The sequence below is a fragment of the Chenopodium album genome, chromosome 8, assembly GCF_948465745.1.
Source record: "Chenopodium album chromosome 8, dcCheAlbu1.1, whole genome shotgun sequence".
NCBI classification, from domain to species: domain Eukaryota; kingdom Viridiplantae; phylum Streptophyta; class Magnoliopsida; order Caryophyllales; family Amaranthaceae; genus Chenopodium; species Chenopodium album.
Window position 1 is genome coordinate 23,119,468 of NC_137841.1, and position 17,978 is coordinate 23,137,445.

Sequence of the window (17,978 nt, forward strand, 5' to 3'; positions counted from 1 at the left end):
CCCCATCCCCACCCCGCTCCACCCGCCCCACTTCGTACCCGTCTTATCCCCACCTCACACCCACATCTATATATTTTATAAAACAAAATTATATACTTTTATACTATTTTATATATAAAAAAAAATATGTAAAATAAAATAGTACATATAATAATTTGTAATACACTAATTTTATAACTAAAAAAAATGTGTAATATTAATAATAATTTTATTTGTTGTAATTTATATATAGTATTAAATATGTTGGATTGTGTATTGGGAGATGGGTCTTAGGTGGGGATTAGGCGGGTCTTAGGTGGGGATTAAGTGGGGATGGATATCCAAGTGGAGGGTGGGGCGAGGATGGTTTTGGAATTGTACCCACTGAGGCGGGGATGGGGATGAGCTTTGGACCCACCGCAGGGATGGAGACGGGGATGAGGATGAAAATTTTAGGTGAGGATGGGAATGGAAACACCAACATCTGCCTCGACCCCCCTTGACATCCCTAAATAGAATTGAAAATGACTCCACTCGAGTCATATAACCCCAAACTCCAATCTATTTCAACAACCTTTACTCATATTGCCTTGGTTCAAAAGACTCGATTGCCACCTCTAAAATCCGAGTATTGTGATTTTGGAAGTACTCTTTTAAGCAATTTTTTGTACTATTGCAACCTTCTTGAACTCTCTCTCTCATCTCCTTCCTTTCCCCACCTAGAAACCACTGGAACATACTGCAAAAATCCCAATTTAGCAAATCAATAAATAGAAAGCGCAAACACCCACAATCACATTTTCCCAATCTTTCCTTTATTCAATTCATACTCAAAGCATCATCACTTTCAATTGTTTCTCTCATTAATCTTCAATTCAGAGCTCTACAATCCAATTTTATACTTCAATCATGGCTACTGCAACGACGTCGTTTCCAGGAGCTTATCTTCGTGTTCCACCCAAAAATGGCGTCCGAAATGCGTTGTTTTCTCAGCCTATTCTCTCTCTTCGGCTCAATTCGAAGACACCCATTTCGCTAAAGTCTCTAAATTCACTGAAATTCAGTAGAAATTCCACTAATTTTTTGTTGTTTAAGAATTCTGAGCAATTTAAAAAGAATTCGAAATCTGGGTCTTTTGTTGTTCGATGTGATGCTTCAGGTGGTAGCAGGGTAAGGTTTTTTTTGCCCTCCCATTTTGTTATCTTATCTATTCGTTATGGTTCGTTTGGTATCACTGTAGTTTCGAGTTTTCGATTTTATGATTATACTAGGTTAAACCCCGTGCAAATGCACGGTTGTTGAATAATTATGATAATAATATAATTATATAAAAATTAATGAATCGATTCATCAAGTGCATGAAATATAATAAAACAATTAAAACATGTGAGAGAAAATATTTATAGTTATAATGTGCAAGTTGATATTTTAGGAAGTTTATTTTAGACTATATATATATATATATATATATATATATATATATATATATATATATATATATATATATATATATATATATATATATATAAAGTCATAATCTAAATGCAATCTTTATTTTTATATAATAACGATTTTTTTAGAAAGTAATTTTGGCGGGAATTTTTTCAATAATATGTTGCCAAGTGTTCCTTCAGATTCGCTTTTAGTAGTATGTAATTGATTGATGATAACTAAATGTGATATGGGTTTTTATTTATTTAATGGAATTAATCGTACTTATACTAATCATTCAACTGGAAACAAAAAACAATAACGAAACTCGTTACGTATTATACTCGATTTTAATGCAGTGTAGACTTGTTTGTTTGTTAGAATTGTGCTCATGTTAAATGTTTTTATTTTTTTGTGTAAGAAATGTTAGATTAAACAAGAACAGTATATAGGGTGTATTGGAGTAATATGTTGACTTAATTTAATGATGAGGCTGACATGTATCAGGGACTTTATTAATGAATGTGGGGTGACTTTTAAAGAGAATTGTGTTGACTTTATTCAATAATTTGCCTTATATTTACATTCCCTTTCCTTACTCTGAGATTTTTGGTACTCTGTTGAAAATTAAGCTTGCATAATTGAGGCGCGAAAGTGATTTGTTGTTTATTTATTTATTTTTCCCTGGTGTAGGGAGGGTTTGAAAGAACTAGGATAGTAGTACCTAATGATATCATATAGTACTTGTTTGTAAGAGATGAATTCAAGAGTTTGAATGGGTTGTGAAGTTGTACTTAGTGTATGCTCGATCACTGCTGTTCAAGAGAAGTTGGATCGCTTGTTTGAATGCGATTTTGTGAAATGTGGATACTAGTTATTGGAGGAAAGATAGGGAAAGGAAGCAAGCCAAGGGGCCCTCGAAAAACTCTCATGGAAGAATTTGATCGATGGACAGTATGAATATTGAGATTCTTACCCCTCTTTTTGACTTCATTCATCAACTGAATGGTGAAGTTGAATTCTCTTCCTTTGTCCGCCTTCCTGTTAAATTTCGCTGTTGATCTAGGTTTTAGTTTTTCTTGCTGCAAATTCCGGATGGATTTCTCCTTGCAATACCTGCATATCCTTCTTAGCTTGCCTATTTAGATTTAAATCAAAACAAGGAATTCTACTTTTAACTCCTTAGATAACTTAGATAACTACATAACAGTTTCCTCTTACCAGTGCTAACATGATCATTTACAACTAGGAGACGAACCCCTGTTGCCTTCTTGTTGAAAATTCGAAATTTAGCCCGGGTGCAAAACCAAGTATATGAAGGTTTAGAATTTTTCCTCTCTAACTTGTTATAGAGACTAATAACCTATTATACTATATGATACGCATTTGGATCAGATTTAAATTACCATTTACTTCTTACTATATATATCTTTTATTGTGTATTAAAGAAAATTATAAATGTACAAGTACATATTGAGATGAATTTGACAAGATCTTACTTGATAATGTTTTCCCTTATACATTAATATAAATATACAGTCAATATTTATATAGGTCTATATGTTTATCTTTATTGGCTGATTTATAAGGTCTATAGACTTTTAAACCCTTGTTTTTGGCTAGTTTACTCTAGCTGCTAATATTATGTAGAGATTAAGTTCCTAGACAGTATGCAAAATCATTTTAGGATATACTCTTTTGCACCCTCCTAATTATGAGATGTCTTTTATGGAAGACCTTGATATATACATGGTACCTTTATACTTTGAGTTTTGATAATCTTTACAAATTGATCTCTGCTTAAACTTTCCATTGCTTTCTTTCTTCATTTTTCTCTTCTAGTCTTCCCTCCTAATCAACCATGTTAAATCTTTCTCATACATTTGGAAGCCATCTTTATCCCTGCCTCTATTTAATACTATAACAGGGATTAACTTTTGAAGGGTGATGGTGTGAAGTCCCCGTGAACCTGCATGCCTTTTATTTTATCTATGTGTAAAAGTGTAACTAACCGAGCTCTGAAATGAGTCAATATTGAAAGAGTACCATGTAAAATTAATAATTTTGGTCTACAACATAATTGCCCTTAACCTAGTTTAAGTTGTTAAATTATAAATTTTTTGTCCTCCATTCTTTTTTTTCCGCACTTTTAGCTCTAGGGTATGCAGTAGCAACGCTAATCTTTCTTGTAGTTCATCTAGCTCTCATCGACTCATCGCCTCATTACTTTTCTTTATTGAAGAAGGTTATCTAATGATCAAGTGGACTATTTTGTTTTTGCAGATTACCCAACAAGAATTCACAGAAATGGCATGGCAAGCAGTTGTTTCTTGTCCGGAAGTGGCAAAAGAGAACAAACACCAGATAGTGGAGACGGAGCATTTGCTGAAGGCACTTCTAGAGCAAAAAAATGGACTTGCTCGCCGCATTTTCTCCAAAGCTGGAGTTGACAATACACGTTTGCTTGAAGCAACTGACAAATTTATACAACGACAACCAAAGGTTTGAGGAAGTCCTATGGAAATCATGATACTCCTTTATCATCCATGTTCCTTTATAGTGAATTAATTCTGTGAAAGAGCAAGCCTAGTTTTTGCAATACAATAGTTAGGTGGAATTTAAAATGGTGAACTGCTCTGTTTCTGTATGTTACTAAATTCTATCTTTTTTCCTACTTTTTCCTTCTATGGCTTTTATGGTTGCAATTTGAACCTTGATAAAATAGCGAAAGCCTCTCACCATTAGGTCTCCAATGACTGGTATATGTATATGGTACTGTATGTCTTTATGTGGTAACCATCAGGAAAAAGATATGGGTTTCCTTGTTCTCAAGAGTGGATAAAGGTTTTGCAACCATTTTGTTATGTGGCATTAGTTGTTATTACTTTCTGATAGCCATTTGACTAGATGTGTTTCTTATGGACAAGCTGGTTGATCTCTTTGCCAGGTTTTGGGAGAATCTGCTGGGTCTATGTTGGGACGAGATCTCGAAGCTCTGATTCAAAAAGCCAGGGATTACAAGAAAGAGTATGGAGATTCATTTGTCTCTGTAGAGCATTTGGTTCTTGCTTTTGCACAGGACAAAAGATTTGGGAAACAGTTATTTAGTGATTTTCAGATTTCTGAAAAAACGTTACGATCTGCCATACAAGCTGTAAGGGGGCGGCAGTCGGTCATTGACCAAGGTAATAGTTATGCCTTATGATTTATCAGAACATTTACCTATATAACTTTTAAAATGGCGTGTTTAGGATTTAATATGATAATACTATCTTCACTTAAGTTTGCTGAGGATGGGAGGGATTGGGGGGGAGGGGGGTTATGGTGGAGGAGAGATGCAAGATGAAGAATATGAGTCTGCCATGCAATAGACCCCCATCATCACATACTTCTTATTCTAATTATAATGTCTGATATCGTTTTTCTTTACTTTAAATAATATGACATCAATTAGTAAGGCTACATATTGGAGTAGTAAGAAAACAAGCTGGGTAAGTCATTGATATGTTTCTACAATAGTTGAAACGGGTTTTGTTGAATGGTTAGGAGTAAAAAAAAAAATCCGTTATAGGGACTCCTTTCTACTCGTTCTCCCTCCGTTCTCTTAAGTTCGCTCACAAAGCACATTTCTTAAACAATGCACATTTTGTTATATGGGGTAAGTTGAAGAAGCAATTGGTGGGTTTAGGATCATAGGCTAAGGAAATCCAAACAAAATGTGCGTTGTTATTTTGTTGTGCCAAGACCAGTCCTTTTTCTTTTGCTACTTTAGATTGAAAATGACATGTGTCACTATCTTGGAAGAAACTACTTGTTAGAGTTACCTTTTGTGGTCAACAAAGAGACCCATACCTTATATCTCTGTATTTGCTTAGCGTGATAAATATTTGGTACTCCCTCATCTCTTATTGTTAGTCCTTAATTCACTTTTTTCATAGTTTCCAATGCACACATGTAAGCTAAATATTTTCGACTATGTTATATAGATTAAGTTGGCATTGTGATACTCCACATGGGATATAAACCAAACAAGATCCCAAATGAATATGTTTTATCTTGTACATTCATTGAGAGAAGACTTAGGGAAACATGGTTAAAGGAGCTAAATACTTTAGCTAAGTAACTAAGTTAGTCTGTGAATGAGCAGATCTGTAGGATGTTTTGAAGATTTCATTGGGATTTTTTAATGGAATTTTATGTTATAATCCTTTTGCTCTGAATTATATACAAATATCTGGTTTTGATTTGAGTTATTAGCTCTACCAACTTTTCGATTCTTAATTAATTATGCTTACCAGGCTTAGGAGTAATTTCTTTTAAAAAAAAGAAATACAGTAGTTACATTTTTGAATTTTGACATAGTTGATCTTGCTTCTTGTTCTTGAATTCTTTTGTAGAAAATATGAAAATTTATCTTTGCATTTCTGCAGACCCCGAAGGAAAATATGAAGCTCTGGAGAAGTATGGAAAAGATTTGACTACTATGGCAAGGGAAGGTAAACTTGATCCTGTAATCGGAAGAGATGATGAGATACGGAGATGCATCCAGATTCTATCTAGGAGAACAAAAAATAATCCAGTTCTTATTGGTGAACCTGGTGTTGGTAAAACCGCGATTGCTGAAGGGTAAGTGATTTGTACTGTTTTTTATTGCTCGAGATGCAATGCAAGGGTTTTGGAGTCCGTTTGTGTATCCCTTTCTTTTTATTGCCTCATTCTCTAATTTGTATAATTTTCAAATGTTCCTATAAAAAATGCTTGACTGGTTGACAGATTGCATTTCCCAGAAAATTCTCTTTCCCTTGTAGACCTACTTTTTCCTAAGTGCCTTACATAGGGAGTTGGTGGGCATTAACTTCTTTATTTTTGGGGTGGCGGTGATTTAGAATTAAGGGAGGTCCCTCTGTAAGTTGACTTTTGTGAATTCATGTGTTAAAGCAGTATGATACATCATTTCATTTTTGTGGGATAGACATGCATTTTACCACCTCTGTTTCTTACGGGTTTTAACACTTATTGTTTTTGTGCATTTTCACTCAATTCCATTTTTGGCAAATACCTTTTATGATCTTGCCTCACAATATATACACCTTTCTCTGGTATCTTATCCACCTTTTTTTTAACACCCACCAGCCCCGTTCTTGACATTTTATGGTCCCTAGGCAAAGTAAAAAATAAGGACCCTTATAAGAAAAATTATTGGTAGTTTAGTACTCATATTATACTCCCCTCTATTTTTTAAGATTTTTTAACAAGTGCTCTGTTATGTATTGATTTAAGCTACTGTATTTATCGCTAAAGAATTGTAATTGATTGTTATTGAAGGCAAATGCTTGAGTATTTTGATTAATTGAAAGACGGATTACAGGGGATAAGCATAACTTGAGGTTATGAATCTCAGTAGCTTTAGGCTACAACTCTCTCAAAAGTTTACTCTCTAGTTTCTGGATGATTTTCCTAAAGACTTCCCTTTTCCTACTAATACTCATAGCTTACAGGATACATGTGAATTTAATTAACTAAAATGGAAAAACCAACAATGAGCAAAATGGGAGCTGACTGCATTCCTTCCTTAATTCCTCTTTAATTGCTTTTGTCTCTTGTCAATTGTTTCTTGCTGCCTTTGCTTCACTTGACTTTTGTTGACCCAATTTCGCGCGCCTCGAGTATACCAAAAGAGGTGGCTGATTAGTGGTGTTGACCCCATTGAACCATTCCATAACATCACTCCCCCCTTTGAGCTTCACCTTGTCCTCAAGGTGGAAGAAGGGAAAACGCAAATGGACTGCTTCGTACTCTTCCCAAGTTGCTTCAAAATCTGGTAATCCCTTCCAAGTGAGGAGGACTTCGAGTTGGACTGACGATCCTTTCTTGACTAGCCTTACCTCCTGGAGCTCGTGGGGTTCGACCATTAGCTCTAAATCAGGGGACAATTGGGTGGGAATGGTAGGGTGATGCTGGATGCTGCCCAGTTGTGAGACATGGAACACAAGGTGTAGTTTGCAATCCGACGGAAGCTGAAGTTTGTATGCTACTCTCCCAATTCGACCCAACACTTCAAAAGGCCCATAAAATCGAGCAGCCAATTTTTCGAACGGCCTTTTTGCGAGTGATTTCTGGCGATACGGTTGGAGTTTGAGGAAAACCTTCTCGCCTACCTCAAAATTCTCCTCTTCGATGTTTATCAGCATTGCCTTTCATTACTTGCTGTGCGCGATTTATATTCATTCGTAACTCATCCAAGATGCCATCCCTTTCTTTGAGACTCTCCTCCAAGCTACTGACCACCGTTTGCCCTGTTCCTACTCTCCACAATTTTGGCGGATCCCTCCCGTACACAATCTTGAATGGAGTCATCTTCGTGGTAGTGTGGGGCGATGTATTGTACGAATACTCCGCCCATGGCAGCCAACGAGCCCAATTTCTTGGTTGGGTGGAGATAAAACAACGAAGATAAGTTTCTAGGCACTTATTGACTATCTCCGATTGTCCATCCGTTTGTGGATGGTATGAAGTGCTTCGTTTGAGATGGGTCCCTTGAAGGCGGAAGAGCTCCCTCCAAAATGTGCTCATGAATACTCTGTCGCGATCAGATATGATGGAGGCCGGGAAACCATGGAGTCGAACCACTTCCTTCACGAATATATCAGCCACCTTAAGGGCATTAAAGGGGTGCTTGAGCCCGATAAAGTGACTATATTTGGAGAGTCGATCCACTATCACGAGCACCGTATCAACTCCTCGAGACAACGGAAGTCCTTCCACAAAATCCATGGATAGGTCTTCCCACACGGCTTCTGGAACGGGCAGTGGCTGTAACAACCCAAATGGACCCTTCGGTGATGTTTTGCTTCGTTTACAAATCTCGCATTCCCTAACATACTTGCCCACGTCTTTGCGCATTCCGGACCAAAACCAATCGGCAATAAGCCGGAGATATGTCTTGATTTCTCCATCGTGACCTCCTATGGGGGAGTTATGATATTCCTGCAAAATTAAGGAAATAAATTTGGATGTGTTAGATAGAACAACTCTGTTCTTATAAAACAGACGATTGCCCTCAAGATGGAATCCTTTGGGCCCTTCTTCCCCTTCTCTGAGCCTTTTTGCAATCTGGCCCAATCCCTTGTCATTCTCCACTTCCTTCTCCAATCCGGCCCAATCCACATATTGGGAATGGACTATAGCCCCAAATTCAATCCCTCTCTCTGATTCATCGTGCTTCACCTGCATCATCCCAGACTTCACCACCGACGCTTCATCTCTGCGGGATAGGGCGTCAGCCACCCTATTTGCGGTGCCAGGCTTATATTGAATGACAAAATCAAATCCTACTAACTTCCGCAACCACCGCTGATATTCCCCACTCACCTCCCGCTGCTCCGCTAAAAATTTCAAGCTTTTCTGATCTGTACGGATCACGAACGGCCGCCCAAGAAGATAGTGGCGCCACTTCGCCACCGCAAGAGAAATAGCCATTAGCTCTTTCTCGTATATGGACTTTCCTCTAGCTCGAACGCCCTATAACTTGCTATAGTATGCAATTGGACGGTCTTTTTGCATCATCACTGCTCCCAAACCGAAACCTGATGCGTCGGTCTCCACCACAAATCTCTCGTGAAAGTCCGGTATGGCTAAGACAGGGGCTGAATTCATGGCGGTCTTCAGGAAAGGCGACAGTAGCCTCTTCGGACCAGCCGTAGCTGTCTTTCTTCAATTGGGCCGTGAGCGGTCCCGCAATCTGAGCATAATTCCGGACAAATTTCCGGTAATACCCCGTCAACCCGAGAAAACCACGAAGCTCTCTGAGATTTCTTGGAACACCCCACTCAACAATGGCACGAATTTTGTCTTCATCCATCGAAACTCCCTGATGAGAAATAACGTGGCCTAAATACGCTATTTCTGTTTTTCCAAACTCACATTTCTTTATATTAGCGTATAATTGATGCTCCTCCAACTTTTGTAACACCAACTCCAAGTGACCCTTGTGATCATCAATCGACTTGCTATACACTAATATGTCGTCAAAAAATACCAAAACGAACTTCCGTAAATAAGGCCGAAAAACATCATTCATAAGTGATTGAAAAGTAGCCGGGGCGTTTGTGAGTCCGAACGGCATTACGAGAAATTCGTAATGGCCCTCATGGGTTCGGAACGCCGTCTTGTGGGTATCACTTGGGCGAACCCGGATTTGATGATATCCGGATTTCAAATCGAGCTTAGAGAAAACCGTCGCCCCATACAACTCATCCAAAAGCTCATCAATAACCGGTATCGGATACTTATCCGGAACGGTTTCCTTGTTGAGAGCTCGGTAATCCACACAAAAACGCCATGATCCGTCTTTTTTCTTAACAAGTAAAACCGGGCTCGAGAAAGGACTTGAAGAAGGCTTGATGATCCCGGACTCGAGCATCTGTTGAATTAACCTCTCGATTTCATCCTTTTGGATTTGTGGGTATCTATAGGGCCTCACACTGATTGGATTAGCCCCATCTTTAAGCACAATTGAATGCTCATGGGCTCTTTCTGGTGGCAGCCCATTGGGCATACTAAAAACCCCTTGAAATTGGCCCAATATGTGGGCTAAGTAAGATGGTGGGCTGCTGGTGTCCGTTGGGCCCAAGCCTTGAGTTTCAGCTTGATTGAGTTCGATCCACACTCCTTGTTTCTCCTTTTTGAGCACCTTCACCATGGCTTTCAAGGAAATTTGAGTCTTCTCTAACGTGGGGTCCCCGGTGAGGGTCACCGGCACTCCACCTATGTTGAACTTCATAACGTGAGTGCGCCAATTAGTGACCACCGTTCCCAACTTCTCAAGCCATTGAACCCCTAAAATCACTTCGGCACTTCCTAAGGTAAGTGGGAAAAAATCTTCAATGATGGTGATGCCTCCTTGTAACTCTACCTTAACCCCCTTACAAATGCCACTTCCCCGAACGGTATCACCATTTCCTAGAGCCACCACAAATTCCCCGCCTTGAGTGATGGGCATTGCCGCCCCTTCTACCACCGAGAGAGACAAAAAGTTATGAGTGGCCCCCGGGTCAATCATCACCACCACATCTCGCCCCTTGACTCTTCCTCTCAATTTCATAGTTTTTGGGTTATGTAACCCAATGACCGCACATAAGGAAACACCCTCGAGGTCGGAAGATGGGTCATTCACTAACTCCGGACCTTCATTATCTTCCACTTCCACCGCATCTTCCGCCACCATTAGGACACTAAGCTCCTTCCTCTTACATCGGTGTCCCACCCCCCATCTTTCGTCGCACCTAAAACACAACCCCTTTGCTCTTCGCTCCGCCAACTCGAACTCGGTGAGGCGTCTAGTACTTCCACTCGTGGTGTTTTGACTTTGACTCGGGTTGGGTCGACCCACGTTTGCTGACCCTTGAGACTCCGGAGCTTTGGGCCAGCTTCTAGACGGCCAGCGTTGGTAGGCAGCCCATACGATGCTATCAACCCCCCTTTGTTTAAGGACTGACTTCCTTGGGCTGAGTTAGAGCTTGAAGGCCCACTAATGAACCCACCTTTCCACGACCCAACGGGCTTCTTCCCTTGTTGAATCTTGTTCTTCTCCTCGATTCGCCCTGCCATTTCCATGGCTCTCTCCAAATTTGGAGGGTTGAGCAACCTTTAACTCAGTCTTCACTTCTTTACTCAACCCATTTATGAATTGCCCCATCATGATGCTTTCCGGGACGTCCTCTAGTGGCGCTGCCATTTCAATGAACCTCCGCCGGTAGTCCGCCACCGTTCCCGACCCTTCTTGTGTCACCGCGAGCCACTGCTCGTGCAGCGTCCCGGAATGAGAAGGACGAAACTCGTTCAAAACCCGCTGTTTAAGATCCGGCCACCCATAGCACGGGTGGCGCTTCTGTTCCCATTGGAACCACTTAAGAGCAGCTCCATCCATCGCCACCACCGAAGCCTCCATCTTCTCTCTTTCCGTCAGTCGATAAAATTCAAAGTACATCTCCGCTCGAGCCGTCCAATTATCAGGGTCCGCGCCCTCGAAAATTGGCATGTCCAGTTTGCGGTGTTTCCAGTGGCCTCCCCCGCCACCGCCGCCGCTGTCACCCTCGCCGCCGCCCCTCCAACCTCCACTATCGCGCCAACCCCCTCAGGTGGCTGCGATTCTTGCTCAGAGTTTCCCCCCACTGGTGTCGCCACCCGCTCTCCCTCCAGCTGTGGACTGTTACCTCCGACGTGGCGGTACACTGGCTGTATGACGGGTTGCTGGGACGGACTCTGTCTTGCGACGCCCAATTCTTCTCGCAATCTTGCGACCTTGGCTCGGTCTATTGCTCCCTGAGTGTTGATGTCGTCTCGGAAGCGGTTCAGGCGAATTTCCAGTTTGGCGTGAGTGGTTTCCATGGCATCTTCGATTTTCTTCCGCTCTTCTTCGATCTTCTTCCGTTCCTCCTCCATTGCGGCTTGGACTGCCGCTGCTACCACTCGCGTGAGGTTATCACCTTGAGGCTGCAGTTTGTCTTCAATGGCTGTCAGTTGATTTTTTAAACCGGTGAGTATGTCTTCCACGGCGCTAAGCCGCTGTTCCGTGTTCCCTTCCATGAACCGAACCGCTCTGATACCAAGTTGTTATGTGTTGATTTAAGCTACTGTATTTATCGCTAAAGAATTGTAATTGATTGTAATTGAAGGCAAATGCTTGAGTATTTTGATTAATTGAAAGACGGATTACAGGGGATAAGCATAACTTGAGGTTATGAATCTCACAGTAGCTTTAGGCTACAACTCTCTCAAAAGTTTACTCTCTAGTTTCTGGATGATTTTCCTAAAGACTTCCCTTTTCCTACTAATACTCATAGCTTACAGGATACATGTGAATTTAATTAACTAAAATGGAAAAACCAACAATGAGCAAAATGGGAGCTGACTGCATTCCTTCCTTAATTCCTCTTTAATTGCTTTTGTCTCTTGTCAATTGTTTCTTGTTACCTTTGCTTCACTTGACTTTTGTTGACCCAATTTCGCGCGCCTCGAGTATACCAAAAGAGGTGGCTGATTAGTGGTGTTGACCCCATTGAACCATTCCATAACATGCTCCATTTCTGTTGGGCACACGATGCAAATGTTTGACTAATTATATCTTTAATTATCAATAAGGGTAAATTATAAGTATTGTTAATTACGGAGTACGGAGTAACAATCTATTCATTGGGACAATTCAAACAAATACACACAAGACTTTTTTTTTTTTTTTTTTTTTTTTTTTTTTTTTTTTTTGTGTGTAAATCACTAACATTAGTCAAATAAGAGTAAATGAGTAGTGCAAAAAGTGCTAATGGAGCACTTATTGTAAATAAGAAAGAGTAATATTCAAACATGTAATTATACATTATAAATACTAGTAGGTACTAGTTAGTTTATCAATTATATCTTTAATTATCAATAAGGGTAAATTATAAGTATTGTTAATTATGGAGTACGGAGTAACAATCTATTCATTGGGACGATTCAAACAAGTACACACTAGACTGTAATTTTTTATGTATGAATCACAAACATTAGTCAAATTAGAGTAAATGAGTAGTGCAAAAAGTGCTAATGGAGCACTTATTAAAAAATAGAATAAGTAATATTCAAACATGTAATTATATTATATATTATAAATACTGGTAGGTACTAGTTAGTTTGGTGTTGGAAAAAAATAAATAAAGAAATGTTAGTATAATTACTACATGTACTTTGTAGCTATAATATCAACTGATTTTACTTTTTTTGGTGGAAAAATGCAAATAAAAAAAGAGTTCTTAATAATAGGACTAGAATAAAATAAGTCAGTATCATTGACAAAAAAAAAGGTACAACAAAATATAAAAAAGGGTTGTATGAAGGGTCGATCCTTGCACCTTCATACAAATAAACACTTTTGCACGCTTCAACCAACTGGGCTAAATTAATTATTATTCATTATTAATGTTTATGTTTTCAGATAAAAGAAAGAATAAGGTGAGAGTTATGGGCCCCTACGAGCCTTGGGCCCTAGGTCGTCGCACCTCTCTCCTATGCCCAGGGCCGGGGCTGACACCCACTCGCCTTTTTGCTCTTGCTTTCCTACTTTATTTACCATTTTCTTACACCTTCCCACCTTTTACACTCTATTCCCTATTTCAGCCACCCTTTACTTACATTCACTCACCATATCAGCACTATCTCCAATTGCTTCAATTTGTGTGCATTCAGTAAATGCTAAAAACTTTTGGAAACAAGTAGTGTTATTCACTGTTATCTTTGTCCATTAGATCTTGTTTTACTTAATGTTGTTTTTTTCATATTATATACAGGCTTGCTCAAAGAATAGTCGAGGGGGATGTTCCTCAAGCTTTGATGAACCGTAAGGTAAACCTTTTTTTTTCTTTCCATGTTCTTCCTTTTTCATCCTCTTCTGTTCTGCTTTCCGTGCTTTCACTATGGCCCTGCCCCATCATACCTTTGAGCATTCAAGCGTAAGGCACAAGGATATCTAATTCTAGAGTTCAATATGTGGTGATAAATGCTGTATAATTTATGAATTGAAATTTTGTTATAGTTAATTTCCCTTGACATGGGAGCTCTCATTGCTGGAGCTAAATATCGTGGAGAATTTGAAGATCGGCTGAAGGCTGTATTGAAGGAGGTGACAGACGCTGAGGGTCAAACTATTCTTTTCATAGATGAGATTCATACAGTAGTTGGAGCAGGTGAGTTGTTTATGTTTTTTGCTTTTTTATCATTATATCCTGGAAAGCAATTTGCTTGTGCATGTTTATCCTTGGTGTAAAAACTTCAAATGTGTTATCTATGTTATGCATATAATAGATGGTATGTCATAAGATTTCTATGCTAAGTGTTTTATATGTTGTGCAGTTGTCAAAAAATTGCCGCTTATTGGTCTACCAAAAAGGCTATTTTCTTGGAACAATATTTTTTTTTTTCTTTCGTTTATACATCAATTTTGTATTTTTTTTTAATGTATGAAGAATTGAAACAAATTTTAACTTAAAATTTGGTATATATTTTCTACAGGTGCCACAAATGGTGCTATGGATGCTGGCAATCTTTTAAAGCCTATGCTTGGTCGTGGAGAGTTGCGATGCATTGGTGCTACGACACTTGATGAATATCGTAAATACATTGAAAAAGATCCAGCATTGGAGCGGCGTTTTCAACAGGTTTATGTTGACCAACCAAGTGTTGAAGATACTATCTCGATACTTCGTGGGCTGCGTGAGAGATACGAGTTGCATCACGGAGTTAGGATTTCTGATGGTGCTCTTGTGGAGGCTGCTATGCTTTCAGATCGCTACATTAGCGGACGGTTCTTACCTGACAAAGGTAACTTATATGATTGTATCTTATTGCATTATTAATGAGATCACAATGTTTAGTATATAGGCCCTAGAAGTAGTTTTTAGCTACATATTGAACAGAGTCCTTTGATCTATCGAATGACTGAAGTCTTTCCATAATTGAAGTTTTTATGTGCTTATGAGGGAAGTTAATTACTCATGCTACCAGCGTTCTTGTTATTTTGTGCTCCATAGTCAACTCTATGAGGAGATATTTTTGGTATCAATTACTAAAACTTTAGGCTGAGAAGTATTTCGAGGTTTTTGGCTTAATGTTTTCATGGTTGCATTATTCATGAGATTGACAGAATGAAGCCTACTAAAGAAGCAAGCATTTTGTAATGGACTAATGGTTTGGATTTATTATCCTAAAGCTCTTTACATTGTACAGGTTTTCTAGATTACACTATTCACACATATGAGATTGGTAGAACGACCCTATAGATGGCGAAGGGGCAGTATAACTGTACAAGTTACAAAATACTTCACATGTATTTGAACTTGCTTAATCAATTAACAAACTGCAAAAAAGCTCACGACTGCATTTGTTTTAATTTAAAATTCGTAAATTTCGAAAGTCCAAAGTCTTTTGAATTTAAAGCCAGCAATTGGATCTACACCTGTTTGATTGTCAGAAAAATAACACACTTGGTGTTCATCTTAGGAAAGTTTATGTCTGTGTTATAGTCATTAGTAATAGTGAAACCAAGAGGACTAAGAATTATAGTGGTAAAGCATGTGACATTTGATCTTGCCCTGGAGTAGTTTGTACATGTCATGCTACTTGGTGCTTCTTGAAATAGGAGAACATGTCATCAATGAGAAGTGGAATTTCACAGTGGGATTTTTTTTCAAACTAAAATGAATATGTTCATATCTTTACTATATATTGAGGATCTGCAGCAATTTATAACTTTTACAGTTGTCCATACACTGAAAGAATGAGTTTTGATGTGTCAGACTGTTCATACTGTGTGATGTTTTTACTGCAGCTATTGACTTGGTAGATGAAGCAGCTGCTAAACTAAAGATGGAGATCACATCAAAACCTACTGCCCTGGATGAGATCAATCGTTCTGTATTGAAGTTTGAGATGGAAAGACTCTCACTTACAAATGATACTGACAAAGCATCAAAGGAGAGGCTTAATCGACTTGATGCAGAACTTTCCCTGTTAAAGGAAAAGCAGGCTGAGTTGACTGAGCAATGGGAGCATGAAAAATCTGTAATGACACGAATACAGTCTATCAAAGAGGAGGTATATTTTTTTTCGGCTTAGTTAAGATTTTCATGAATTTGATCTTTTGTTTTTTCTTTGTGGCTGCTAGGATGACAAATAGTTGTGAACTTGTGATATTCCTTATGATTTTATAATCTTGCTAGTATGTAAACATTGCAACCAATAGGCTTAGAGCTTAGACTAAAAAAACTAACTCAACTTTGTTTATTCAGATTGACAGGGTGAATATTGAGATCCAACAGGCAGAGCGAGAATACGATCTTAATCGTGCTGCTGAACTGAAGTATGGCAGCCTCAACTCTCTACAACGCCAATTGGAAAGTGCTGAAAAAGAATTGGATGAGTACATGAAATCTGGAAAGTCAATGTTACGTGAAGAAGTAACTGGGACCGATATTGCTGAAATAGTCAGCAAGTGGACTGGAATTCCTTTATCAAAGCTGCAACAGTCAGAGAGGGAGAAATTATTGCATTTGGAAGAAGAGCTACACAAACGTGTTGTGGGCCAAGATCCTGCAGTGACAGCTGTTGCCGAGGCTATTCAGCGGTCTAGAGCTGGGCTTTCAGATCCACACCGTCCCATTGCTAGTTTCATGTTCATGGGTCCCACAGGTGTGGGAAAAACAGAGTTAGCAAAGGCCCTTGCCTCTTACCTGTTCAACACTGAAGATGCCCTTGTCCGAATTGATATGAGTGAATACATGGAGAAATTCGCCGTCTCAAGACTGATAGGTGCTCCGCCTGGTTATGTGGGCTATGAGGAGGGAGGTCAACTAACAGAGATAGTTAGAAGGAGGCCTTATGCCGTGATCCTATTTGATGAAATAGAAAAAGCTCACGCTGATGTTTTCAATGTTTTCCTTCAAATTCTAGACGATGGTAGGGTGACAGACTCTCAAGGACGAACAGTGAGCTTCACCAATACTGTCATCATTATGACTTCAAATGTCGGATCACAGTACATCCTTAATGCAGCTGATGATGAGACAACATCAAAGGAGGTAACATATGAAAAAATAAAGCAGAGAGTAATGGATGCGGCCAGATCAATCTTCAGACCTGAGTTCATGAATAGAGTAGACGAATACATAGTCTTCCAGCCTCTTGATCGTGATCAGATTAACAGCATTGTTCAATTACAGGTTTGTCTCTTATTCCTAATGCCTTCCACGTATGTAACAGACTTAAATGTGTTCTTATTCTCTTCTTCTGTCTCTTTGTTTACTAATAATTTATTTGTAACGTCTTCCAGCTGCAAAGAGTACAGTCAAGAATTGCAGATCGTAAGATGTCTATTCAAGTGACCGATGCTGCAGTTCAGCTTCTTGGCAGCCTTGGATATGATCCCAACTACGGTGCTAGGCCAGTCAAGCGTGTCATACAACAATATGTTGAGAATGAAATTGCTAAAGGCATATTGAGAGGGGAATTCAAAGAAGAGGATTGCATTCTTGTTGATACAGAGGTCACGGCATATTCAAATGGCCAGCTCCCTCAGCAGAAGCTATTGTTCCGCAAATTGGAGCCTGACTCAGGGTCTTCTTCTGAAGAAGCCAAGCAAGCTGTTTCTCCTTTGTAGATTCGAAGATATAACTGTGATCTAAATTTCTGATGATTGTTTTCACATTGCACATAGATTTATATTGGCAGTAAAGCGTCTTTTCCACACAAGATTTTGTACAAGATATACAGTATATAAGTCTTAATCATATAGAATCCATTGTGCTGAATCCAGTAAAGATCCTTCATATCTCATGGTAATCTACCCCACCCCTATCCTTTCCAAGGTCTTCTCTTTCCCCAAAGGCCCCATACTCGAGATTTTGAGCCCTGATATAAAATTCAGTATTATCAACTCATAATCTTTGATTGGATCTGATTAGTGGATGAATATAGGGGTTCATTTTTTTTAGTAATAAGTCGGACCAGTGTCTGAACCAGCGCGAAAAATCAGTGAGGTG

At 39.1% G+C, this 17,978-nt stretch overlaps 1 protein-coding gene across 1 annotated transcript; it reads left to right on the plus strand.

Annotated features, from left to right (window-relative positions):
- The first annotated feature begins 578 nt into the window (after positions 1-578).
- Positions 579-17,756, plus strand: LOC145641765 (chaperone protein ClpB3, chloroplastic-like). The gene is made up of 10 exons (XM_081692708.1): positions 579-1,149; positions 3,694-3,912; positions 4,358-4,595; positions 5,841-6,036; positions 13,734-13,788; positions 13,979-14,129; positions 14,455-14,763; positions 15,770-16,035; positions 16,230-17,159; positions 17,270-17,756. The coding sequence occupies exons 1-10, from the start codon at positions 889-891 to the stop codon at positions 17,594-17,596; spliced, it is 2,952 nt and encodes a 983-aa protein (XP_081548834.1). The 5' UTR covers positions 579-888; the 3' UTR covers positions 17,597-17,756.
- Positions 17,757-17,978: the final 222 nt, after the last annotated feature.